The sequence below is a fragment of the Ursus maritimus genome, unplaced genomic scaffold, assembly GCF_017311325.1.
Source record: "Ursus maritimus isolate PB19 unplaced genomic scaffold, ASM1731132v1 scaffold_24, whole genome shotgun sequence".
Lineage (NCBI taxonomy): Eukaryota > Metazoa > Chordata > Mammalia > Carnivora > Ursidae > Ursus > Ursus maritimus.
Window position 1 is genome coordinate 13722318 of NW_024424897.1, and position 20872 is coordinate 13743189.

The following is a 20872-nucleotide window of genomic DNA, read 5'->3' on the forward strand; positions in this document are numbered from 1 at the left end:
CTGAGCTAGTAGCTTCTCAGGGAGAAGCAGGTACTAGGCATTTTTCTCTGTCAGGAACTCTGCCGCTTTGTGCAAAGGATTCATTGTTGAGGCTCAAGAAGGGTTTAAGGAAGGATGGGGGGCGGGGGCAGGGGGTGGAGATCAGAGTCACCTTGATGTGGCAAACCCCAGAGGCCCGGGCTCCACAGCGAGCCCCTGACGGCTTCCAGGTGAAATGTCGATTTGTCAGCTTCAGAGAAAACCATGGGCTCTCGTTCCCAGAGACCACCCTGTGAATTGCAATAAGAAGAACTGGGAGAAATTGCAACTATTTTAAGCTCCGCTTCTGAGACTTATTTTAGGAAGCATTATTGATCATCCTGCAGGGAAACCATCCAGCGCCTCGGGGGCCTGTGTCCCCACGTGCCCGTGGGCCGCGTGGGCCTGATCTCATGGCAGCCTGGGTGTCCAAAGGGGGCCATGGCCTAGAGGAAGTATTCGGATTGAGGCCGCTCTGTGCCGAAATTAGCCCAAGTTTATGAAAAGAGCCTTGTTCCAGCTGCCCTGGGAACCGTAACTTAGAAGCGTTTTTTGTGCTACTGAAGCCTTTTTAGCAAATGAATTGTGTTGGAGCATTTGTGACCCTTTCTGTATTGCTTGAATGTACTTTCCTGTCCTTTTGTTAATTAGTTGCCATGAGCCAGAGCACCTTATTAGAACATTGTTTTTCCAATCAGAATCTTTTTTCTCATTGGTCACTGTGTCATTTTGATTACTGTCTCATGAACCTTCTTCCCTACCTTTTCATCTCACCCGAATGAACCAGGGTTCACCACTGCTCCCTGCGTTGGCCTTCAGGTCACAGCTTGAAGTGGTTCTCAGCCCTGCTCTGGTGTACCAGAGCTCTTCCTGGACACATCCTGGAATAGAAAGACGTGTCCTTTCCTTCAGAGGGGTCACAGTGTGAAGTCATTCCAACTTTGTTACTCTCTTTTCCACCTTAGATCTCCACCCTGCCCCGTGCCCAGCACCCTTTCCTCTGTCGCCCTCACTTCCCAGGTGCATTTACCAACAGCTTTTTATTTTGAGCTTCACTGATGAGCAATGCCCTTGTCTCTTCTGTACAGTTGTCATTGGGTTTCTGTCCCTGTTGAATTGTCTGCAACCTTTGAGGTAGGTGGAGACACGACAAGGACAAATCTCCTCCGTTGGCCAATGTTGAAGAAAAATTTACTCATAGCGCTCGTTAAAGTTGGTAAGGCCAGCCTTATTCAGGGGGACTAATACAACGGGTGTTTGTCGTCAGGGAGAGAGATGGGCTCAACTCTGAGCACAAGAAAGACTAGTGGAGATTGCCAGCCAAGGTGCAGGGTGGGGGTCAGTAGATGGAAGGGGTTTCTGGCTGACTTGACAGGAGGTTTTCTGTTTGTTTGTTTGTTTGTTTTAGAGAGAGAGAGAGTGCAAGCAAGGGGAGGGGCAAAAGTAGAGGGGGAGAGAGAGAATCTCAAGCAGACTCCCCGCTGACCGTGGAGCCCAACATGGGCTCCATCCCATGACCCTGAGATCATGACCTGAGCCGAAATCAAGAGCTGGTCACTTAACTGACTGCACCTGACCCAAACACCCCTGACTTGCCAGGATTCTTGCTGAAGGCAAGCCAAGGTGGTAGCAAAGAGTGGTAGATTTCTCCCTAAATGTACATCAGCAGGATTCTTGCTTAAAAAAATGGACTGAACCGGCCAAGGACAGAGCCCAAGTGGGAGGTCTAGTCAAAAAGTGGACCCGCAGGTGAAAGTTGGGTCTAGGGGAGAATCTTCATCACCAGCCTGAAGTCCACACTTCATGTGCTCAAGTTTGCTTTTCATCTTCTAACCTCTTTCTTCTGACCGCACACATTTAATAACAGAACAAAGAAGGCCAGGTTGCCTTCATTCATTCAGAACAATGTGGCCTTGTAGAAAGGCAACTTTGTCGACTCCAGGGAGTTTCATCTTGGGTTTGAGAAAGGAAAGGGGTCTCCCCCACCAAAAAAAAGTGGAGAGTTGTATTAGTGTCCTCGGGTGGCCATAACCATTTACTACAAACTGGGTGACTTAAGACAGCAGAAATGTAATCCCTCACAGTTATGGAGGCCAGAGGTCCAAAATCAAAGTGTTGGCCAGGGCTGTGCTCCTTGCAAAGGTTCTGGGAAAGAATCTCTCCTTGCATCTTCTAGTTTCTTGTGGCTCCAGGCATCCCTTGGCTTGTGATAGCATCACTCCAATCTCTGCTTGACTTTATCTGATCTTCTTATGTGTCTCTCTGTGTCTTCCTCTCAGGACGACATTCACTGGTCATGAGATTTAGGGGCCATCCTAAATCCAGGGTGATTTTCATTCCACAGACTAGGAGGTTTATGAACAACAAATTTATTTCACAGTCCGGAGGCAAGAGGTCAAGGGGCACCTGGGTGGCTCAGTCGTTAAGCGTCTGCCTTCGGCTCAGGGCGTGATCCCGGCGTTCTGGGATCGAGCCCCACATCAGGCTCCTCTGCTGGGAGCCTGCTTCTTCCTCTCCCTCTCCCCCTGCTTGTGTTCCCTCTCTCACTGGCTGTTTCTCTCTGTCAAATAAATAAATAAAATCCTTAAAAAAAAAAAAAAAAGAGGTCCAAGAGGCCAGCGTTGTTGGGTTCTGAGTTGCAGGCTGCCAACTTCTTCCTGTGTCCTCACGTGGTAAGAGAGTCTAGGGAACTCTGTGGGGTCTTTTCTGCAGAGCACTAATCCCATTCATGAGTGCTCTACCCTCATGACCTCATCTCGCCACAGCCCACCACCTCCTAACACCATCCCATTGGGCCTTGGTTTTCAACATAGGAATTTTGGGGCATCACAAATATTTGTCCATAGCAATCCTTAACTAATTATTTTTTTTTTAATAATGATTTTTTATTATATTATGTTAGTCACCATACAGTACATCCCCGGTTTTCGATGTAAGGCTCGATGATTCATTAGTTGTGTATAACACCCAGTGCACCATGCAATATGTGCCCTCCTTACTACCCATCACCGGTCTATCCCATTCCCCCACCCTCCTCCCCTCTGAAGTCCTCAGTTTGTTTCTCATAGTCCATAGTCTCTCATGTTTCATTCCCCCTTCTGATTACCCCCCTTTCTTTATCCCTTTCTTCCCCTACCGATCATCCTAGTTCTTATGTTCCATAGATGAGAGAAATCATATGATAGTTGTCTTTCTCTGCTTGACTTATTTCACTTAGCATTATCTCCTCCAGTGCTGTCCATGTTGTAGCAAATGTTGAGAACTCGTTCTTTCTGATAGCTGAGTAATATTCCATTGTATATATGGACCACAACTTCTTAATCCAGTCATCTGTTGCAGGGCATCTCGGCTCCTTCCACGATTTAGCTATTGTGGACATTGCTGCTATGAACATTGGGGTGCATATGGCCCTTCTCTTCACTACGTCTGTATCTTTGGGGTAAATACCCAGTAGTGCAATGGCTGGATCATAGGGTAGCTCAATTTTTAACTTTTTAAGGGACCTCCACACTGTTTTCCAGAGTAGCTGTACCAACTTGCATTCCCACCAACAATGTAGGAGGGATCCCCTTTCTCCACATCCTCTCCAACAATTGTTGTTTCTTGCCTTGTCTATTTTTGCCATTCTAACTGGCGTAAGGTGGTATCTCAGTGTGGTTTTGATTTGAATTTCCTTGATGGCTAATGATTTTGAACATTTTTTCATGTGTCTGTTAGCCATTTGTATGTCTTCATTGGAAAAGTGTCTGTTCATATCTTCTGCCCATTTTTTGATTTGTTTATTTGTTTCTCGTGTATTGAGTTTGAGAAGTTCTTTGTAGATCTTGGATACCAGTCCTTTATCTGTAGTGTCATTTGCAAATATCTTCTCCCATTCCGTGGGCTGCCTCTTAGTTTTTCTGACTGTTTCCTTGGATGTGCAGAAACTTTTAATCTTGATGAAGTCCCATAAATTCATTTTATCTTTTGTTTCTCTTGCCTTTGGGGATGTGTCATGAAAAAGGTTGCTTTGGCCGATGTCGTAGAGGTTGCTGCCTATGTTCTCCTCTAGAATTTTGATGGATTCCTGTCTCACATCGAGGTCTTTCATCCATTTGGAGTTTATTTTTGTGTATGGTGTGAGAGAGTGGTCAAGTTTCATTCTTTTGCATGTAGCTGTCCAATTTTCCCAGCACCATTTATTGAAGAGACTGTCTTTTTCCCACCGGATGTTTTTTCCTGCTTTATCAAATATTAGTTGCCCAAAGAGCCGAGGGTCCATTTCTGGGCTCTCTATTCTGTTCCATTGGTCTATGTGTCTGTTTTTGTGCCAGTACCATGCTGTCTTTGTGATCACAGCTTTGTAGTACAGCTCGAAATCCGGCATTGTGATGCCCCCAGCTTTGTTTTTCCTTTTCAACAGTTCCTTGGAGATTCGGGGCCTTTTCTGTTTCCATACAAATTTAAGGACTGTTTGTTCCAGTTCTTTGAAAAATGTCCTTGGTATTTTGATCGGGATAGCATTGAAAGTGTAGATTGCTCTGGGTAGCATGGACATTTTAACTATGTTAATTCTTCCGATCCATGAGCATGGAATATCTTTCCATCTTTTTATGTCTTCCTCAATGTCTTTCAAGAGTGATTTATAGTTTCTAGAATATAGGTCCTTTACGTCTCTGGTTAAGTTAATTCCAAGGTAACGTATGGTTTTTGGTGCTATTGTAAATGGGATGGATTCCCTAATTTCTCTTTCTTCGGTCTCGTTATTCGTGTATAGAAATGCAACTGATTTCTGAGCATTGATTTTGTATCCCGCCACGTTACTGAATTGCTCTATAACTTCTAATAGTTTGGGAGTGGCTTCTTTTGGGTTTTCCATATAGAGTATCATGTCATCTGCGAAGAGAGACATTTTGACTTCTTCTTTGCCGATTTGAATACCTTTGATCCCTTTTTGTTGTCTGATTGCTGTTGCAAGGACTTCTAGTACTATGTTGAATAATAGTGGCGAGAGTGGGCATCCTTGTCGAGTTCCTGATCTTAAGGGAAAGGCTTCCAGCTTTTCCCCATTGAGAATAATATTTGCAGTAGGCTTTTCATAGATGGCTTTTATGAGATTGAGAAATGTACCTTCTATTCCTACACTCTGAAGGGTTTTAATCAGGAAGGGATGCTGTATTTTGTCAAATGCTTTTTCGGCATCGATTGAGAGGATCATATGGTTCTTGAGTCTTTTCTTGTTGATATGATGTATCACGCTGATTGATTTGCGAATATTGAACCACGCTTGCATCCCAGGTATGAATCCCACTTGATCGTGGTGGATAATCCTTTTAATGAACTGTTGGATTCTATTAGCAAGTATCTTGTTGAGGATTTTGGCGTCCATATTCATTAGGGAAATCGGTCTGTAATTCTCCTTTTTGAGGGGGTCTTTGCCTGGTTTGGGGATCAAGGTAATATTGGCCTCATAGAATGAGTTTGGTAGCTTTCCTTCTGTTTCTATTTTTTGAAATAGATTTAGGAGAATAGGTATTATTTCTTCTTTGAATGTTTGGTAGAATTCCCCAGGAAAACCGTCCGGGCCTGGAGTTTTGTTATTTGGAAGGTTGTTTATCACTGACTCAATTTCTTCATAATTAATTGGCCTGTTTAAGAAATCAATTTCTTCCTTTTTCAATCTTGGTAGTTTATAGGTTTCCAGGAAGGATTCCATCTCTTCCAGATTCATAGCAATCCTTAACTAATTAGATTTGCACAGATCCTGTTTCCATATAAGGTCACATCCTGAGGTTCCTGGTAGATGTGAATTTGGGGGAGACTTTATTCATTCCACTACAGGAGTATGGATACATCTGCTTATAAAGAAAAATCAATAGACACCCTCCCACCCTGCAGTCCCACTTCTGGACATGTACCCTAGGGCAATGAAAACTTGTCTTCACACAAAAGCCTGTTCATCATTGCCCCAGGCTAGAAATGGGGTAATGAACAGATTGTGGGGCATCCACAGAATGGAATAGTACTTAGCAATAAAAAGGAGTGAACTTTGATTTACGCAACAGGATGAATCTCAAAAGCATTATATGCATGACAGGAGCCAGTCTCAATGGGACAAAATCTGTATGATTCCATTTGTATGACTTTTTTTTTTTTAAGTAGGCTCCATCCCCAGCGTGGAGCCCATTGTGGGACTTGAACTCATGACCCTGAGCTCATGACCAGAGCTGAAATCAAGAGTCGGGCGCTTAACCGACTGAGCCACCCAGGCATCCTTGTATGAAATTCTTATTTTAAAGATTTTATTTATTTGAGAGAGAGAGAGAGAGCATGAGCAGGTAGGAGGGGTAGCAGAAGACGGAGAAGCAGGCTCCCTGCTGAACAGGGAACCCAACTCAGGGTTCGATCCCAGGACCCTGGGATCCTGACCTGAGCCGAAGGCAGACATTTAACCAACTGAGCCACTGGAGTGCCCCCTCTGTATGACATTCTTAACAAGAAGAAAACTTAGGGGCGCCTGGGTGGCTCAGTCGGTTAAGCGTCCGACTCTTGATTTCAGCTCAGGTCTTGATCTCAGGGTCCTGAGATCAAGCCCCATATCGGGAATCCATGCTGAGCAAGGAGTTTGCTTGCTTGTCCCTCTCCCTCTTCCACTCTCCTGCTCACCTCTTTTTCTCTCTCTTGCAAATAAACAAATAAAATCTTTTTTAAAAAAAGAAAAGAACTATAGGGATGGAGAACAAATCAGTGGTTGCCAGGGGTTCGGCATGCAGAGGGTGTGACTATAAATTAGTTTTTTGGGCTGATGAAAGGGTTCTTTTTTTTTTTTTTTTTAAGATTTTATTTATTTATTTGACAGAGATAGAGACAGCCAGCGAGAGAGGGAACACAAGCAGGGGGAGTGGGAGAGGAAGAAGCAGGCTCATAGCAGAGGAGCCTGATGTGGGGCTCGATCCCATAACGCCGGGACCACGCCCTGAGCCGAAGGCAGACACTTAACCGCTGCACCACCCAGATGCCCCTGATGAAAGGGTTCTGTACCTTAATTGTAGTGGTGGTTCCAGGAATACATCCCTGTGTTAACATTTATAGACCTGTACACCCACCAAAAAATCATTTTTAAAAAGGTTGTTTCAGGGGCAGGGAGTCTAAAATAAAAAACAAGGATCAACATATCTTACTAAGGTATTGACTTGTCCTTTATTTTTTGTGAATGACGAAATGGCACTAGATGTTGTCTAAAGGTAGTTTTTAAAAATTTTGTTTGTCCCATACTAGAAGGATGAGAGGATTAAGATATGTATAACCTTTATGGGTGGTTGCTAATTTCTTTTTTGTACTTGATTCTTCTAATGAAAAACATCTACTTCCTGAGAAACTTTTTTTTAAGAAAAGAAAAGAAAAACCCTGGAGGGTGTGGGTGCCTTGTGTGCTAGCTCAACCATGAAGGGGCCAGACTGAGCGATTTGGGAGTCCTACCAGTTGTTCCCATGCGCTTGCACTGGGGATGACCATTACACTGAACTTTCCCAAAGCACCTATCTTGGAAGCCTTTTTGGCAGAGAGCTCTGTTTAGGAGTTTAATTAATTTGAACTAATCTGGAGAAACATTATTCAGTGACTTGTGTAAGAAACAGGCAAGCTTTTGTTGCTGACACCATGAATGCCCCACTTTTTTGGAATCCGCTCCCTCAAGATGGCTCACCATGGGGCGTTCTTTTATACTCATGCTTCCTGGCCTCCCAAGGACCCCCACGGGTATGCTTATCCCTCTGCCAAGGTGGGAGTGGTCTTCACAGTGTTAGAAGCTCTACCTCCATTTGGGAGCCCTGGCCTTCCCCCAGCACGTGCCAGCTTCCCTTGGTTACTGTCCAGAGACCTGTTGATAATGTGCAGAAACCCACGGGTGGTGCCAAGGGAAGCCAACTTACTCTAGCACCCATCTCCCTCTCTGATCTAGGTTGTCTCCCACCACCCAGAGCTGTACGTGTCCCCATCCTCCCCTAAGACACTATAGGCTTACTGGGTCATGACGATATTCTCCCCAGTTTACTTTCTCAGCCCTTGCTCCCTGAACCCTTTCTCTTCACGGAGGTCCTCGTGGTGTCAACTCACATCCATGAGAGCTCTGCCCCACCCTCAAACACTCTATAAGGATGGGTAACTAGAACACCTGGAAATTTAACATAGATCCAAAGCAGCTTTCTAAGGAGAGGATTCCCTCGGAGTCCCTTCCTCCCATTGTCTCTCTAGAGCCCCTCAAAACTCAAACCCAGTACACTGGAAGGTGAGTTGACAGTCAAAGGAGAGGGGGCTGTATCAGGAAATCAGAACAGTGCATCCAGAACGTTCCATCTAGATACACAGAGGTGTTCTTTGGAGTGCCCCTGCCCAATCCCTCACCCTTTCCACCCCTTCAGCTCTGTGCAGGTGTCATTTCCCCCTCATTGAAGACAGAATTTTCTCAGACACTTGTGGGTGGAAACCTTTGCCTTCAGCTTGCTTTGCTACTCCCACTGGCTTTGGGAAAATAGTTTTCCCTTCTACACTGAAAGCCTAATGATACTGTCCACAAGGGAGCATTCTCTGGGGAAGCACTGAAGTTTACCCAGCAGCTAAGACAAACTGGCCTAACCCTGACAGATGAGTTTCCTTTACTCAGCCTTAATACCCCCTAAATCCAATGGTCAGTGGAGCATTTAATGAGGATTAAGTCAAAGCAGTTCACCTCCCATCATATTACCAGATGGGGCTCTAATTCGGCTCCAAAACCAAGGTCCATTTAGGAGCAGATCTGGGGCCATCCTTTACCCCTGCACCTCCAGCACAGTCAGACAGTTCTCTGGGGCCCCCCACACAGAAACCCTAGCAGCCATAAGTTATACCCGAGGCTCTGGTGTCTCAGGACCACACCATGCATGCACATGGTGGGGCCCCTTTGTACACAGCACCAAATGGCCGATTTTTTAAATCACCCATGCTAGTTAAATAACGATCCTGGGCCCTGAGTACTATGGGCCATTGCTGAGTTTCCTCCTTGCTGAATTGGACTGGAATACTCTTTGTCTGAAGCGTACCTTTTCGTACTCAGTACTTTAGTAATATGTAGATTATATTTTGTATAGTGGTGTTGATTCAGTCCTGCATTCAATCTAGTGTTCTGTCCGTAATTGTAAGCCCCCGTGTGCTCAAACTGGGGATGAAGTTTGAAGTCACAGTGTTGAACGCATAGTAGGCGGTTCATAAATGTTTGCTGGGTTTTTTTTTCTGTGCATCTAGTTTCTTCTTTTCGGACCACTGTCTTTAAGTAACTGCACTTACAGAACAAATAAGTTACCCAACTCTGTATTCTAGGTGGCAGAGTGGGAGAGGAGAAATGTTTATTAAAAGACCAAAGAAGACCATCCTTTTTTTTTTCTTTTTCTAAAAATCTCTGTCTTAGTGGCAATTGGAAGACAAGTTGCATGCTCTTGGATTGGATCATAGAGCGTACATATTTATGAAATAGTCACCATTGAACCGTGTAGGTGTGAAAATGTTCTTGGTGAGAATACCAGTAAAAACGGGGTAACAAAATGATGGTTTGCCTTGTCGATAACTTGGACTATTTTTTCATCCCAGCCATTCGTGCATTTCAGTCTCTGCCCACCAGGTATGCTGCTGATAGATAATAGTCAATCAACCATGAATCAAACTCTAGCCCCATATGCCTAATGTGTTAACCCAGTGACCATCATCACCTGCCCTCCACCAAACCATTGGCCGCGTTGCAAATATAGAGCAGTAAAGTTAAAACATTGTTAAAACAGTCGTTGTGCTTTCAAGGTTCCTTCTTGTTGAAACTGTTCTTTGTTGGTATGCCTTGGTCAGGTGCTTTACCTGAGATCTCCCAAGCGCTGCAAAATGAAGTTAGAGAACAGTGGCTTAGCTGGGATTCTTTCCGCTTAAATTCTATCTGAAGCATAAAGCAAGATGATTGGTAGATTTTTCTCAATCCCTACTAATCACCCACCCCTACCTTGTATCCTTGATACCGTGGGCAGATGGCGGGAAGGTGAATAAACACAGCCACTAAGCTTAGATCTTTTTTAACTCTTCAATTTAAAAAAAAAATAGACTTTATTTTTTAGAGAGTTTTAGATTTACAGAAAAATTGTCCTGAAAGTACAGATAGTTCTAATCTAAACTTGAATCTTAGGGGTATGTGTCTGGCTCAGTCAGTAGAGCATGCAGCTCTTGATCTCAGGGTCATGAGTTCAAGCCCCACGTTGGGCATGGAGCCTACTTTAAAAGCAAACAAACAAACAAACTTGGATCTTAAACCACCAGAGTAACCATGATAGAAAACGGATGCAGAATCCATGATTCCCAGAATTGTGGATTTCTGAAAAGCCACTGTACCCAGTGCTGTCCCTTGCTAGACTGTAACAAGAGAGATTCATAATCTAGAAAGGAAGAAATCTAGTGCATTGTTAAAAACACATTTCATATTTATCAATGTGCCTTTCCCTTCTGAGTTATGACCACATGACTCATGTTAAATATGGGGTATCTTAGGGTACCTGCCTGGCTCAGCCAGTGGAGCATGTGACTCTTGATCTTAGGGTTGTAAGTTTGAGCCCCATGTTGGGTGTAGAGATTAGTTAAAAATAAAATCTTAAAAAATATATGGGGTATCTCCCTTTTTCCATCCCACCCACCTCCATGTATATTCTCCTGGGAGAATCATTTTTAAGAATGGAGTTGTTAATGGCTACTACATAATAGTTCATCAGATGGATTTATCGTACATTACATGGCTATTCTCCCATACTGGGATATTTAAACTGTTTGCTTCCTTTCTCTCTCTGTTTTTTTCTTGCCATTATAGTAATGTCAGGATGAAAATCTTTGTGCATAAAGCTTTTCCTTTAAGATTCTTAAGATAAATTCTCAAAGCTTAAGCTTACTAGGTCAAGGTATATTAAGATTTTAAAGGTGCTTCATACTTAATGTTCATAATGCATTACAAAAAAGGGAAGATTACTCTCTTTTTATTTGGAATCTATAAGATAATATTTACTCAGGAGATCGCCTTCTCATTGTAGTATTGCTCAGTTTCAAAAGGAGCTCAGTGCTCAAAAGGAGTTTGTTCATTGAGTGCTCATTGCCTAGTGGGGTGTGGGGGGAGGTCAGGAGAGTCAACCGGATTGGCACTGACATCCACTGCAGATGACCTGTGAGTGGGTATGTCCCAAAGATGGGAACATTATTATAGGGGATATAGGGAAGGTACCGCAATTAACTCCCAAACCCAGCTCCCATCTCAGAAGGGAACAGCTTCTGCCCAAGAAGTTCCCAAGACCATCAAGGTGCACAGCACCTGTGTCAGATGCAGTCCTGGTGAAGCTTTGGCTTGAAGTATCAACAAGATGCACCTCATCAAAAAGCTGTCTCAGCAGAACTCTTATTCCAACTCAAAGAGCCAGTGGTTTGACCAGAATTCTGGCAGTTACTGCCATTGCTGCCGGGGAAGCCCAAATGAATAGCTACTCTTCCTGTTTTCTTCTGGGGCCTGACTAAGCCTCTGTCAGCAACGGTGTTGGCTTAATCTGGATCGTGCCCTTACACTGAGCATGAGAATTAGACTGTTTCCCCCCGGGTATGGCCTCTGATTATGCTACATCATGACCACCGCCCCTGTTCCGTTTCTCTGCTGCAGCCCCACTGTGTACCACCCAAGGCAGCTGGCTGTGGAGGGAAGGGGCAGAGAAGGGATGAGCCAAAGAGCACGATGCAGGTGACTAACATGACCCAGAGGTCACTCAACATCACAGGCATTTTAACAGGAAAGAATTATAGTGGTCCTCTGGGTCTCTCGATCGCAACCTCATTGGGACCATGGATCTCTTGGATAATCAAATGAAAGGGCTTGAACCCTTGCTCCAGAAAAATACACCTCCCCAAATTTTGGGTATAATTCTAGGATGTTTCACAACTTCCTGGTACCCATCCATCTAGATAAAGCCTTTTATTTTCAGGTGGGAATATGGAGACCCCACAGAGGTGCAGCGTTCTTACCCAAGGTTACACAGAGGAGATAATCCAGTTCAAACTCAGCTCACCTGATTCCCAGTCAGGCCCTGTCAGCCAATACCGTGAAGTTTCCACTCTCTGTTGAGCCCTCTTTTGAGAATGACGGAAAGTTAGGGTGCTCGCAACCAAGGAAATCGAAGCCCCGCTCATAAAAGGAAACGGAGATCAATTAGTAAGCCATATTCCTGCCATAGATTCCTCTTGGAAAGTAAAAGCTAATGCCCTCCATTAATTCAGTAAGCACTTATGGAGCACCTAAGAGCATCTCCCAAAATCTCTAACCGCTGGGAGATTAATTATTTATTGAAAATTAGAACTCTTTATAATCTCAAGCCTGAAGAGATTTTTCAGTCTCCAGCCTCAAAGTGATTTTGTGTGTGTGTGGCTTCGTTCAAGTGCTGGGAGCCCCGCTCTGAAACGTCGGGGACAGAGGTGCTTGGCCATCATCTTCAGTGCAGATGAAGTGTCATGTTAAGGAGGGAGACCAGAATCCGCACTGAAGGGGACCTAAGTAGATTCTACTCCTATTTTACTACTATTTCTGCTGTTCAACACAGCAGAAAAGTTCCCAGTTTGGGAGGAGTTCCCCAACTCAGCGACTCAGATCATACATTTTATTAGTAGCAGGAAGAGAACTGGATTCCAGTTTCATCTTTCTGGAAAGAAGCAGGAAGCACTTCTGACTGATATTTATCTTCCCAGTTGGGTGCCAAGAGGCAGCTTTTTGTCACAGGAGGAGCCTGGTTGTGAAGGCTGGAGACTCGCCCTGAATCTAAACTTCTCTACTGACTCTCATGTGACCCCAGGCAAAGCTCTTTCCATCTTTGAGCCTTGGTTTTCTCATCTGAAAAATGAGAATTTCCTCAGCTTGGTTTTCTTTCAGTGTCCTGATGGTGATGTACTTGTTGGCTCAGCAGAAATGGCTCCTCTCCCTGGCTTCTATTGTCTATTCTTTCTTTGTAGCAAATACTTCATTCCGCTTCAGGGCCCACGTGGGAGGCATAAAGCACACAATAATTTGAATAGGGGGAGTGTAATATAAGGAATTACTCAACAGTGATAGGAGTAACGTATAGATGTAAAGAGAACTCCAAAGGGTACCTAAGACTGAGGGAAAAGACACAAGGAAGAACAAACTTGGAAGGGGCCCCTGTCTGTGGGGGCTGAGACTTCACGGGAGAAAGGTTGTGTTCGTAGCCCACTGGTTGGTGGAGAAGTTGGCTGGGTTTCCTGGACCAGAGCTGGTCCACAGTTGCTAGGCAGTGGCAAACAGCCGTCTGAGCACTGGTGAGATGAGACTGGTAGGCAGGTGTGTAGAGTCAAAGTGTCATGGCTGCTGTGAACTCTCGAGCCCATGGTGGTACATGTGCAAGGCCGCGATGAAGGCCTGAGCTGCAAGGTCACCAGTCAGCCATGTGCTCTGGGCCATGCAGCTGAGACAGAGCACCACGCAGTGTCCCCACGGACAGACTCTGCAGCAGGAGCAGGTCCAAACTCAGGAAGAGAAACCCCTTTCTTCCTGCAGGGTCCGTCCAGCAAATGGCGTCATGTCCTACTTGCTGTAAAGAAGAGCTTCCAGGGACCCAGTCCATTAGCTCCAAGCAGAGACTAACGGGTGACTTTGCAGCTGAGAGGCAATAATATGATAACCGGTATAATAGGTGATCAAAAATGTTTGAATTAAATTAGGAAAAGCCACACAATCTGTCAGTAACTCCGTTAACCCCTGTTTATTTCCTCGTCTTTTAGTCCCATAAATTTTACCACCAATAAATGTCAAATCCCTCTAACTTCTTTTGTAATTTACTCTCTCGAAGCTCATTTCCCTCTGAGATGTTCCATTTTGTTTTGTGTTGTTAATGAGGTACATGTCTTTCTTCTCTAGGCACACACGAGTAGAGGGGGGGCTGGGGGAGGGGCAGAGAGAAAGGGGGAGAGGGGAGGGGACAGAGTGGGAGAGAGAGACTCACGCAAATAACCTGAGACCCAGTATTTCATTTGACAATTTTTTTCTGCACTCAAGCTTGAACTCGTCTCCCTACAGTCTCTCTGTTTCATTTCAAAGCCATCCACCTGTCCTTCCTAAACACTCTAGGAGTGTCCCCAAGCACTTGACTTCAAGTGGCAGTGGAAGGAGCCACAGCTGATCCGAGAACCCGGCCTTCTCTCCCTTTAAGGAAAACGCAGTGGCCACCTCGGGGCAGACCGGGCTGTCAGTCTCCTTGGAGTCTAAAGAGTCCAGTCTCTGACCATTTGAGAAGAAAATAGGCAGCAGAGCAAACATCAGACTTGGAGCATGAATACCAGCACAAATATTATTCAGAAAGTATTTGGAAAGGACTCGTAGTTTCAAAACAAGAATCAAACTAAGGAGAGTGTGGCATTGTAAAGGGCCCTACACCGGCTGTCCTGTGGGAGATCACATTATTAACAGGCACGGAATTTGTGTCAAGACAATGTTCTTAGGCATCAACCACCTTGTTCTTCCAAAATATTTCATTCTCTACTGAAGAATCAGATGTAATCAGTGTTCGCGGTTGATTCCCCTGCAGGAATTAGCCAAACAGTGAGGCCGGGTTACAGCTAAGATGTCTTCCAAGGATGAAGTGGTTTTGAAAACGTAATCTGTTTACCATCCTTCAGTAGGATTGGGAAGATCATCCCTTTAGATCAGAAAAATGGCAATGAGAAAAACTAGAGGCACTTAATCTTTGCACCAAAATTTATATATATCCGTGTGTGTATGTAGCTGCCTTACATATTTCTTTGCAAGTGGTGGACATCCCGGGGCCAGTGGAACCTAGTGTAGACGTGGCAGGGAGCCACCTCAGTTTCTCCCCAAGCTCTACCTTCTTACCCCTGCATGTCCCAAGTAAATTGTGCTCTTAAATGATCAGAAGTGATACATGTATTTATTCCTGCGTAATGAGATTGGGGACAATCTTTACTTTCTTTCTGTTTATCTATGTGATATCTTCTGCAATGAGCATGTGTTGTTTGTGAAGTTAAACATATATAAAAAATTTTAATGAAAAAACAAAGCAAAACCACCCCACATTTCTCTTCCATAAATCTTGGGCTCCATTACTGCTTGTTGTCTCCTCTCCACGCCAGACCCTTTGTAGCCTCTTCACTCCCCCTGTTCAGATTAACTGCCAAAAATCAGCAGACCTCATTTTTGGAAGAGACTTTTGGAAGAGATTTGTTTCTTCACTCTCGGACTTCTAAAAACAGACCACTTTTCCTTCTACCCCTCACCAAGCGGTGATTGATGCTACAGCTGCCTCTGATGTGACAAAACGTAAGCGATGAATAAAAAAGCCTTTCAGGATTCTCGCACATTCTGAGGCAGGCAGAAAGCACCCGCCAGGAGCGCTGAGCCAGGTGAAGATGCTCTGCGGGGTGTTACTCTGCCCCGGGCACAGTTGTGCCAACCACGGGCACCTTGAGGACACTCGCATCGCTAACCTTTGATATGTTGCTCTGCTCTTTCAGATTTTTGACAATGAAGCCAAAGACCTAGAGAGAGAAGTTTGCTTTATTGATATCGCCTGCGATGAGATTCCAGAACGTTACTACAAAGAATCTGAGGTAAGCAATAAATGGGGATGACAGATGGAAGAGACTCACTCATTCATTCCACAAATATTTGTGAAGTCCTAACCTGGGAGACTTTCATCCATCTCGGTGTTGATTCAACTTGGTCTCACATCTCGCTGGATTATTTAATGCGAGTCTCAGAATTAAGTTCCTGCTCTTCAGGGCCCTGGCTGCCACTCCATTTCCATTTAGATTTCCTGTCTCCCCTGCTCTGCCATCCTTCTGGGCAGCAAAACCTTCACCAGGCTGAGCCAGCCAACATACCGGCCTCTGGCAGTCAGCAGCCTTCTTTGACTTCCTGTTTTGCTAGAACGTGCGTGACCGGCGTCGCTATCTGCATGCTCCGTGAGGGCCGGGGCTGGGGTTTATGGGTATCTTTATGTGTAACACCAAGAAAAGGCTCGGCCTGCCCTCTGAGTGAACATTGAAACTCCAGCAGCTCTTCTTGTTGCAGAACCTTTCTCTCAAAACAGGAAATGCCTTTGAGAGGGTTTCTCCCTTTTTTTCATTCTTGACTGCGAATGGATTGAAGAGCATGTCTTTTTCTACACCCTCCACCCTGCTGGGATCCGTGGTGTGCCTCACTCCAATCTTGTTAGCTTACTGTGGGTGCAAGTCACACTGATACCCCGGTAGTACTTTATTAACGGCTGCTGGCGGCACGTGGGGGACTCCCTTGGAAATGACATCCCTGTCCCGCAATGACGGTTGTTTAGCAACAGGGCAGCCAATCACAATATGTTTGGACTCGGGGCCCCAAACTCATCCTTGAGCCGTAACACATGGACCTTGACTCTCTTCTCCCAGATTCAGGAAGGCTGATGTAAGACATAAAACATAAACCTTTTGGAAATGAAGTCCACTGTTTGACCAACTGGGCTCCCAATGTGGTTCAGATTCTTTTTTTTTTCATTTTTGCCTCCATATTTTGGGATTCTAACCTGCTCTTAGCAGATGCCTAGCTGCTTCATTGCAGGCGTGTGCTCTGCAGCTGCTGTCCCTTCTTCAAAACACTGGGAGAGGCTGATGAGAATTACTCTCGGTTTGACTCAAAGGCGGAGCGTTTTAACGTCATCCGTGTACGCTGTGCTCTGCAGCCAGCCACGCTCATGAATTTTCAGAGAAACCAAGTGAAATGCTTTCTGCATAACTGAGCCTGCAGAGGAGAAGGAGAAACTTGGCCTCCCCTTGTCTCATTCTACGGAGGAGATCTTTCTGTGGTTCCACAGCGAGTCCGCCAATACTTAACGGGGCTTCAAAGCCGTCGTGAATCGGGTGAAGCCGTTCCGGTCACTTCCTCGGCTCCTTCAGCCTGGGTGGGGGCTGCTGTTCTCCCCAGGCATCCTGACCTCTTTGGGATCTCAGGCCTTTCAGGAAGAAAACTGAATTAATTTCAGCTCTTCGTCTTAGATTGCTTTGGTGTGATCCTGCCTGGGACTCAGGGAGTTCCCTCCTGATTGGGTGGAAAGTCTTGGGATAAATATGGAATACTAATGACAAAATCAACAAGTCTCATTTCTAGTCAGCGGGTGCCTGATTCATCTCCTTGTGCTTTGTGCTCCCAAGAACCAGCCCTGGAAAGTTTCTTTTCATTCACACAGACAAGCGAGGACCTTTTATTTCATTCTTCATAGTCATTCATTTCTCTTGGTCATAAAGTATTCTTTTCAAGGACGCGAGAGGTAAATAGTCATTCATCCAATAAATATCTACTGAGTACTCACTGAGTGTCACATGCAGTATTAAATGGCGACACAGTAATGAGCGGAAGAGCCACTGAGAGTCCCTTCTTCCCTCAGGATCCTTCCAGTCTGGCAGGGGAGCCAACAATAGAGAATCACATTAGTACCGATGGACTTAAGAGTCAGTGCCATAAGGAAGCATACATGATGGGGAAAGAGACCATGCTGGGGAAACTGAATTTAAGAGGATGGGATCGGGAAAGAAGTTCTGGAAATAATGACATACCAAGACCCGCAGGATGAAAAGAACTGGGGGATAGTGCTCCAGGTGAAGGCAATAATGTGTGGCACCTGTGTGTGACACACATGAGGAAACGAAAGAAGACCAACATGGCAGCAGCAGCAGAAACAAAAGGATGAATGGCACAAAGGAGGTTGGGGCCGTGTTGAGATGCTTCAGTCTTATTCAAGTGCAGTGGAATGCCTTTGCAGAAATTAAAGCTGGGCATCATATGATCTGATTTGTGCTTGTAAAAGATTGCTCTGGATGGAGAAGGGACTAGAATGAAGCAGAGTGGAAGTCAGGAAATCACTGAGGTCTTTGGAGTTATCTGCATTATTGGTTTTTCACGTTATGTGGTGGCTTGAACTGGAGGGCTGGGAACAGATGGTTTTGAGGTATATTTTGAAGACAAAATTGACAGGGATTGGTCATGGACGGGAAATGAAGATAAGAGAAAAGCAGATGTCAGGATGACCTTATTAATGGCTTGGCCAACAGATAGACAGGGGTGAGAAGAGGAATGGATTTTGAGAAAGATGGATGGATTTTGTGATGCCAACGAGACATCCAAAGCAAGTAGAAGTGTAAATCTAAAGCATAGACGAGAGATCTGGAATGGTGACAAATGTGGGAGTAATTGGAAAACAGAAGATACTTAACATGCTGGAGATGAATGAGAGGGAGAAAGCATAAAGTATAAGCAGGAAATGAGTTCAGGTCCGAGCATGAAGGGATGACAGCATTTGGAGATCAGGAAGAGGGTGGGGAGGCTCCACGAATCTACAGGAACCTGGCAGAGAGTTGGAGGAAAGACAAGGAGAGTGCGCCAAGGGAATGCACGTTTCAGGAGGAAGCAAGTAATCCACTGGACTGAGCACTGCCGTGAGGTCCAGTAAGACAAGAATGCATAACCATCCTCTAGAACAGTGGTGTTTCCAATGTCTGGAGACATTTTTGGTTGTCACAACTTGGGGATGCTACCGGCAACCAGGAACGTTGCTAAACGTACTATAATGGACAGGACAGCGCCCCCTCCCCCACCAGAGAATTTTCGGCCCCCTGATGTCACTAGTGCTGAGGCTAGTGACACCCTAGGGAAACCCTGCCCCAGAGGAAAAGGTCACCAGAGATTAATGGAACTTGGGATTCAGCTCTTTCACTCAGAGCCTCCCCTGCCTGTCCGGGTGTATGAGGGTTTCTTCGCAGCTGTGAAAGAAAGGGGCCCCAGAGGTCTCAGCCCTGCACACTCTCCATCAAGTACTGCTTCCCAGAGGATCACTGGCCGATGTTGCAGGTGGAATTTTTCCTCACTTGCCCTAGCAGTTAGACCACAAAGGAATGGCATAATCAGGAGTATGCTGTGTGGACTCCCTTGTAACCCCAACCCCATATCACTCAGCTTCCAGAATCCAGACTGCATAGGAACCCAGCTGAAGGAAGAGAAGGGACAGAAGAGTTTCCTAGGCTGTTTTGGTTGTGTGTCATCAGCCAAGCACTGAGAACAAGGGGAACAGCCAATTCAGAGGCAAACCATTTCCAAATAAATTTCCACTCGGCACACTGTAGATAATTAACATCCCCCTCCCCACCGCAAGAGTTTTCTTGTACAATGACTGACCTGGTCATTTTCTGCTTAAAACTACCCTCACTGGCTGGGAGGAAGCCCAGTCCCTGAGCAGGGCCCTCTGCCCTCGCCACTCCCTGGTCCTCCCCACCTCCGTGCCATTTAGCTGGGAATCTTCTCCTCCGGGGCCTCTCCTGGGCCTCCCACTAACCCGCCCGCCATCAGCAGAGCATGCTACTCATACTATCTCACAGGTCTGTCATGAGCCCCATGAAAACAAGAGCTGTCTACTCCATCACCTTACCTCCCCAGTGAGTACAGCACCAGCACAAGGCAGATGCTCACAACACGGTTGTTGAATGAATAAGTGAAAGCCGGGGGCCTTGTTTTTTTCCTTCCAGCAGCAACAATTTCAGAGCAAGTGCTAGCAAAGAAAATGAATTTGTTACCATTAAGCTAACAGTTATGAATCAGAATTCTTTTTTTTTCTTTTTCTTTTTTTTTTTTATCTGAGGCATACAGCTTTGCAGGCTTTTTTCTTCCAATCCATCTTTGTGAGTTGACTATGTCAGCATCATAAATAGGAACACGTTTTCCACGGAGAAAGCCAAAGTGCTGGTGGGCTGACTCTGGTCTGAGATTTTTGATGCTTATGCATTCAGACCAGGGCTATCTGGGTCAGTCGTCTCCTCCCAGCTCTGGTCACACACACCGCTGTCCGGGCCGAGGCAGGGGACTGGAGCGCTTGCTTTTCTCCTTTCCTTTCTCCCTGGAAACCTCCGAGCCACACGGGAGGCAAGAATGCCTTTCTCGTTAAGGTGACTGGAGCTGGGAATTTTCCGCTGGGTGCCCTCTGCCTGGCAGAACCTTGTGCCACCCCTAACCAGAGATTCAGAAGGACACTCTGGAGACTCGGAAACAGGTGACAACCCAGTGCTCTCCTCGTTCTCATTTTGCAGGGATGCTGTTTCCTATCCACAGCGAGGGCCTGAGCTCCAACTCCCAAGAGCCTCTTAGCCTCAGGTTCTGTTCTCATAACCATTGCAGGACTCTGCAGGGCGGCGCCTCTGTTGTAGAAGAAAAAAGAAAAGAAAAAAACAAACCAGTGTGATTTCTCAGAAACAGGGAGCACCTCATTCAACCTCAACACGGCCCCGCCAAGGCCCTGCCCCCATCAGTCATAAAGCGCTTTGCACCCAGTGACATTACCACCCCAAAGCAGGAAAGAGGAAGTGAAGCCAGGACCTGAGCAGGCCGTACTTGCGAGCCAGTTGATACGTGGTTCCTTTCCTCTGCCAGGAGTTCCATCCCGACCTTTCATGCTCTGCCAGGGCTTCAAGGGGAGGATCCCAGCTCAGGAATGAGGAAACCCCGTACGATACCTCATAAGGCGTCTGCTGAAGGTGCAAGCAGTGAGCCCCTACCTGCAAAGCTGAGTTGGCAGTTTGGGGGCACAGGAACTAAATCTTAGCACCCAGCCTATCCAGGACAACTCCAAGGCCATGCATCAAGAGTTCTAAGTCGGAGGCTGTTGGTATTGGTTGAATGTGAAGTCCAGCACCCTGCCTCCTTGACTGACCAGAGACAGTGGTAGCGCTGTTGGCCTCCTAGGTGCTGCCCCCCACAGCTCTCCCTCAGGGACACAAGTGTGGGGGTCATGTGCTTCTACAT

At 45.7% G+C, this 20872-nt stretch overlaps 1 protein-coding gene across 3 annotated transcripts in view; it reads left to right on the plus strand.

Annotated features, from left to right (window-relative positions):
• Positions 1 to 20872, plus strand: part of PITPNC1 (phosphatidylinositol transfer protein cytoplasmic 1) — a 240802-nt gene that overhangs the window by 177402 nt on the left and 42528 nt on the right. For all 3 annotated transcript variants that reach the window (XM_040640376.1, XM_040640377.1, XM_008693642.2), the window contains one exon: positions 15568 to 15663. In XM_040640376.1, the coding sequence (XP_040496310.1) occupies positions 15568 to 15663 (96 nt within the window). The remainder of the gene's footprint in view (positions 1 to 15567; positions 15664 to 20872) is intronic.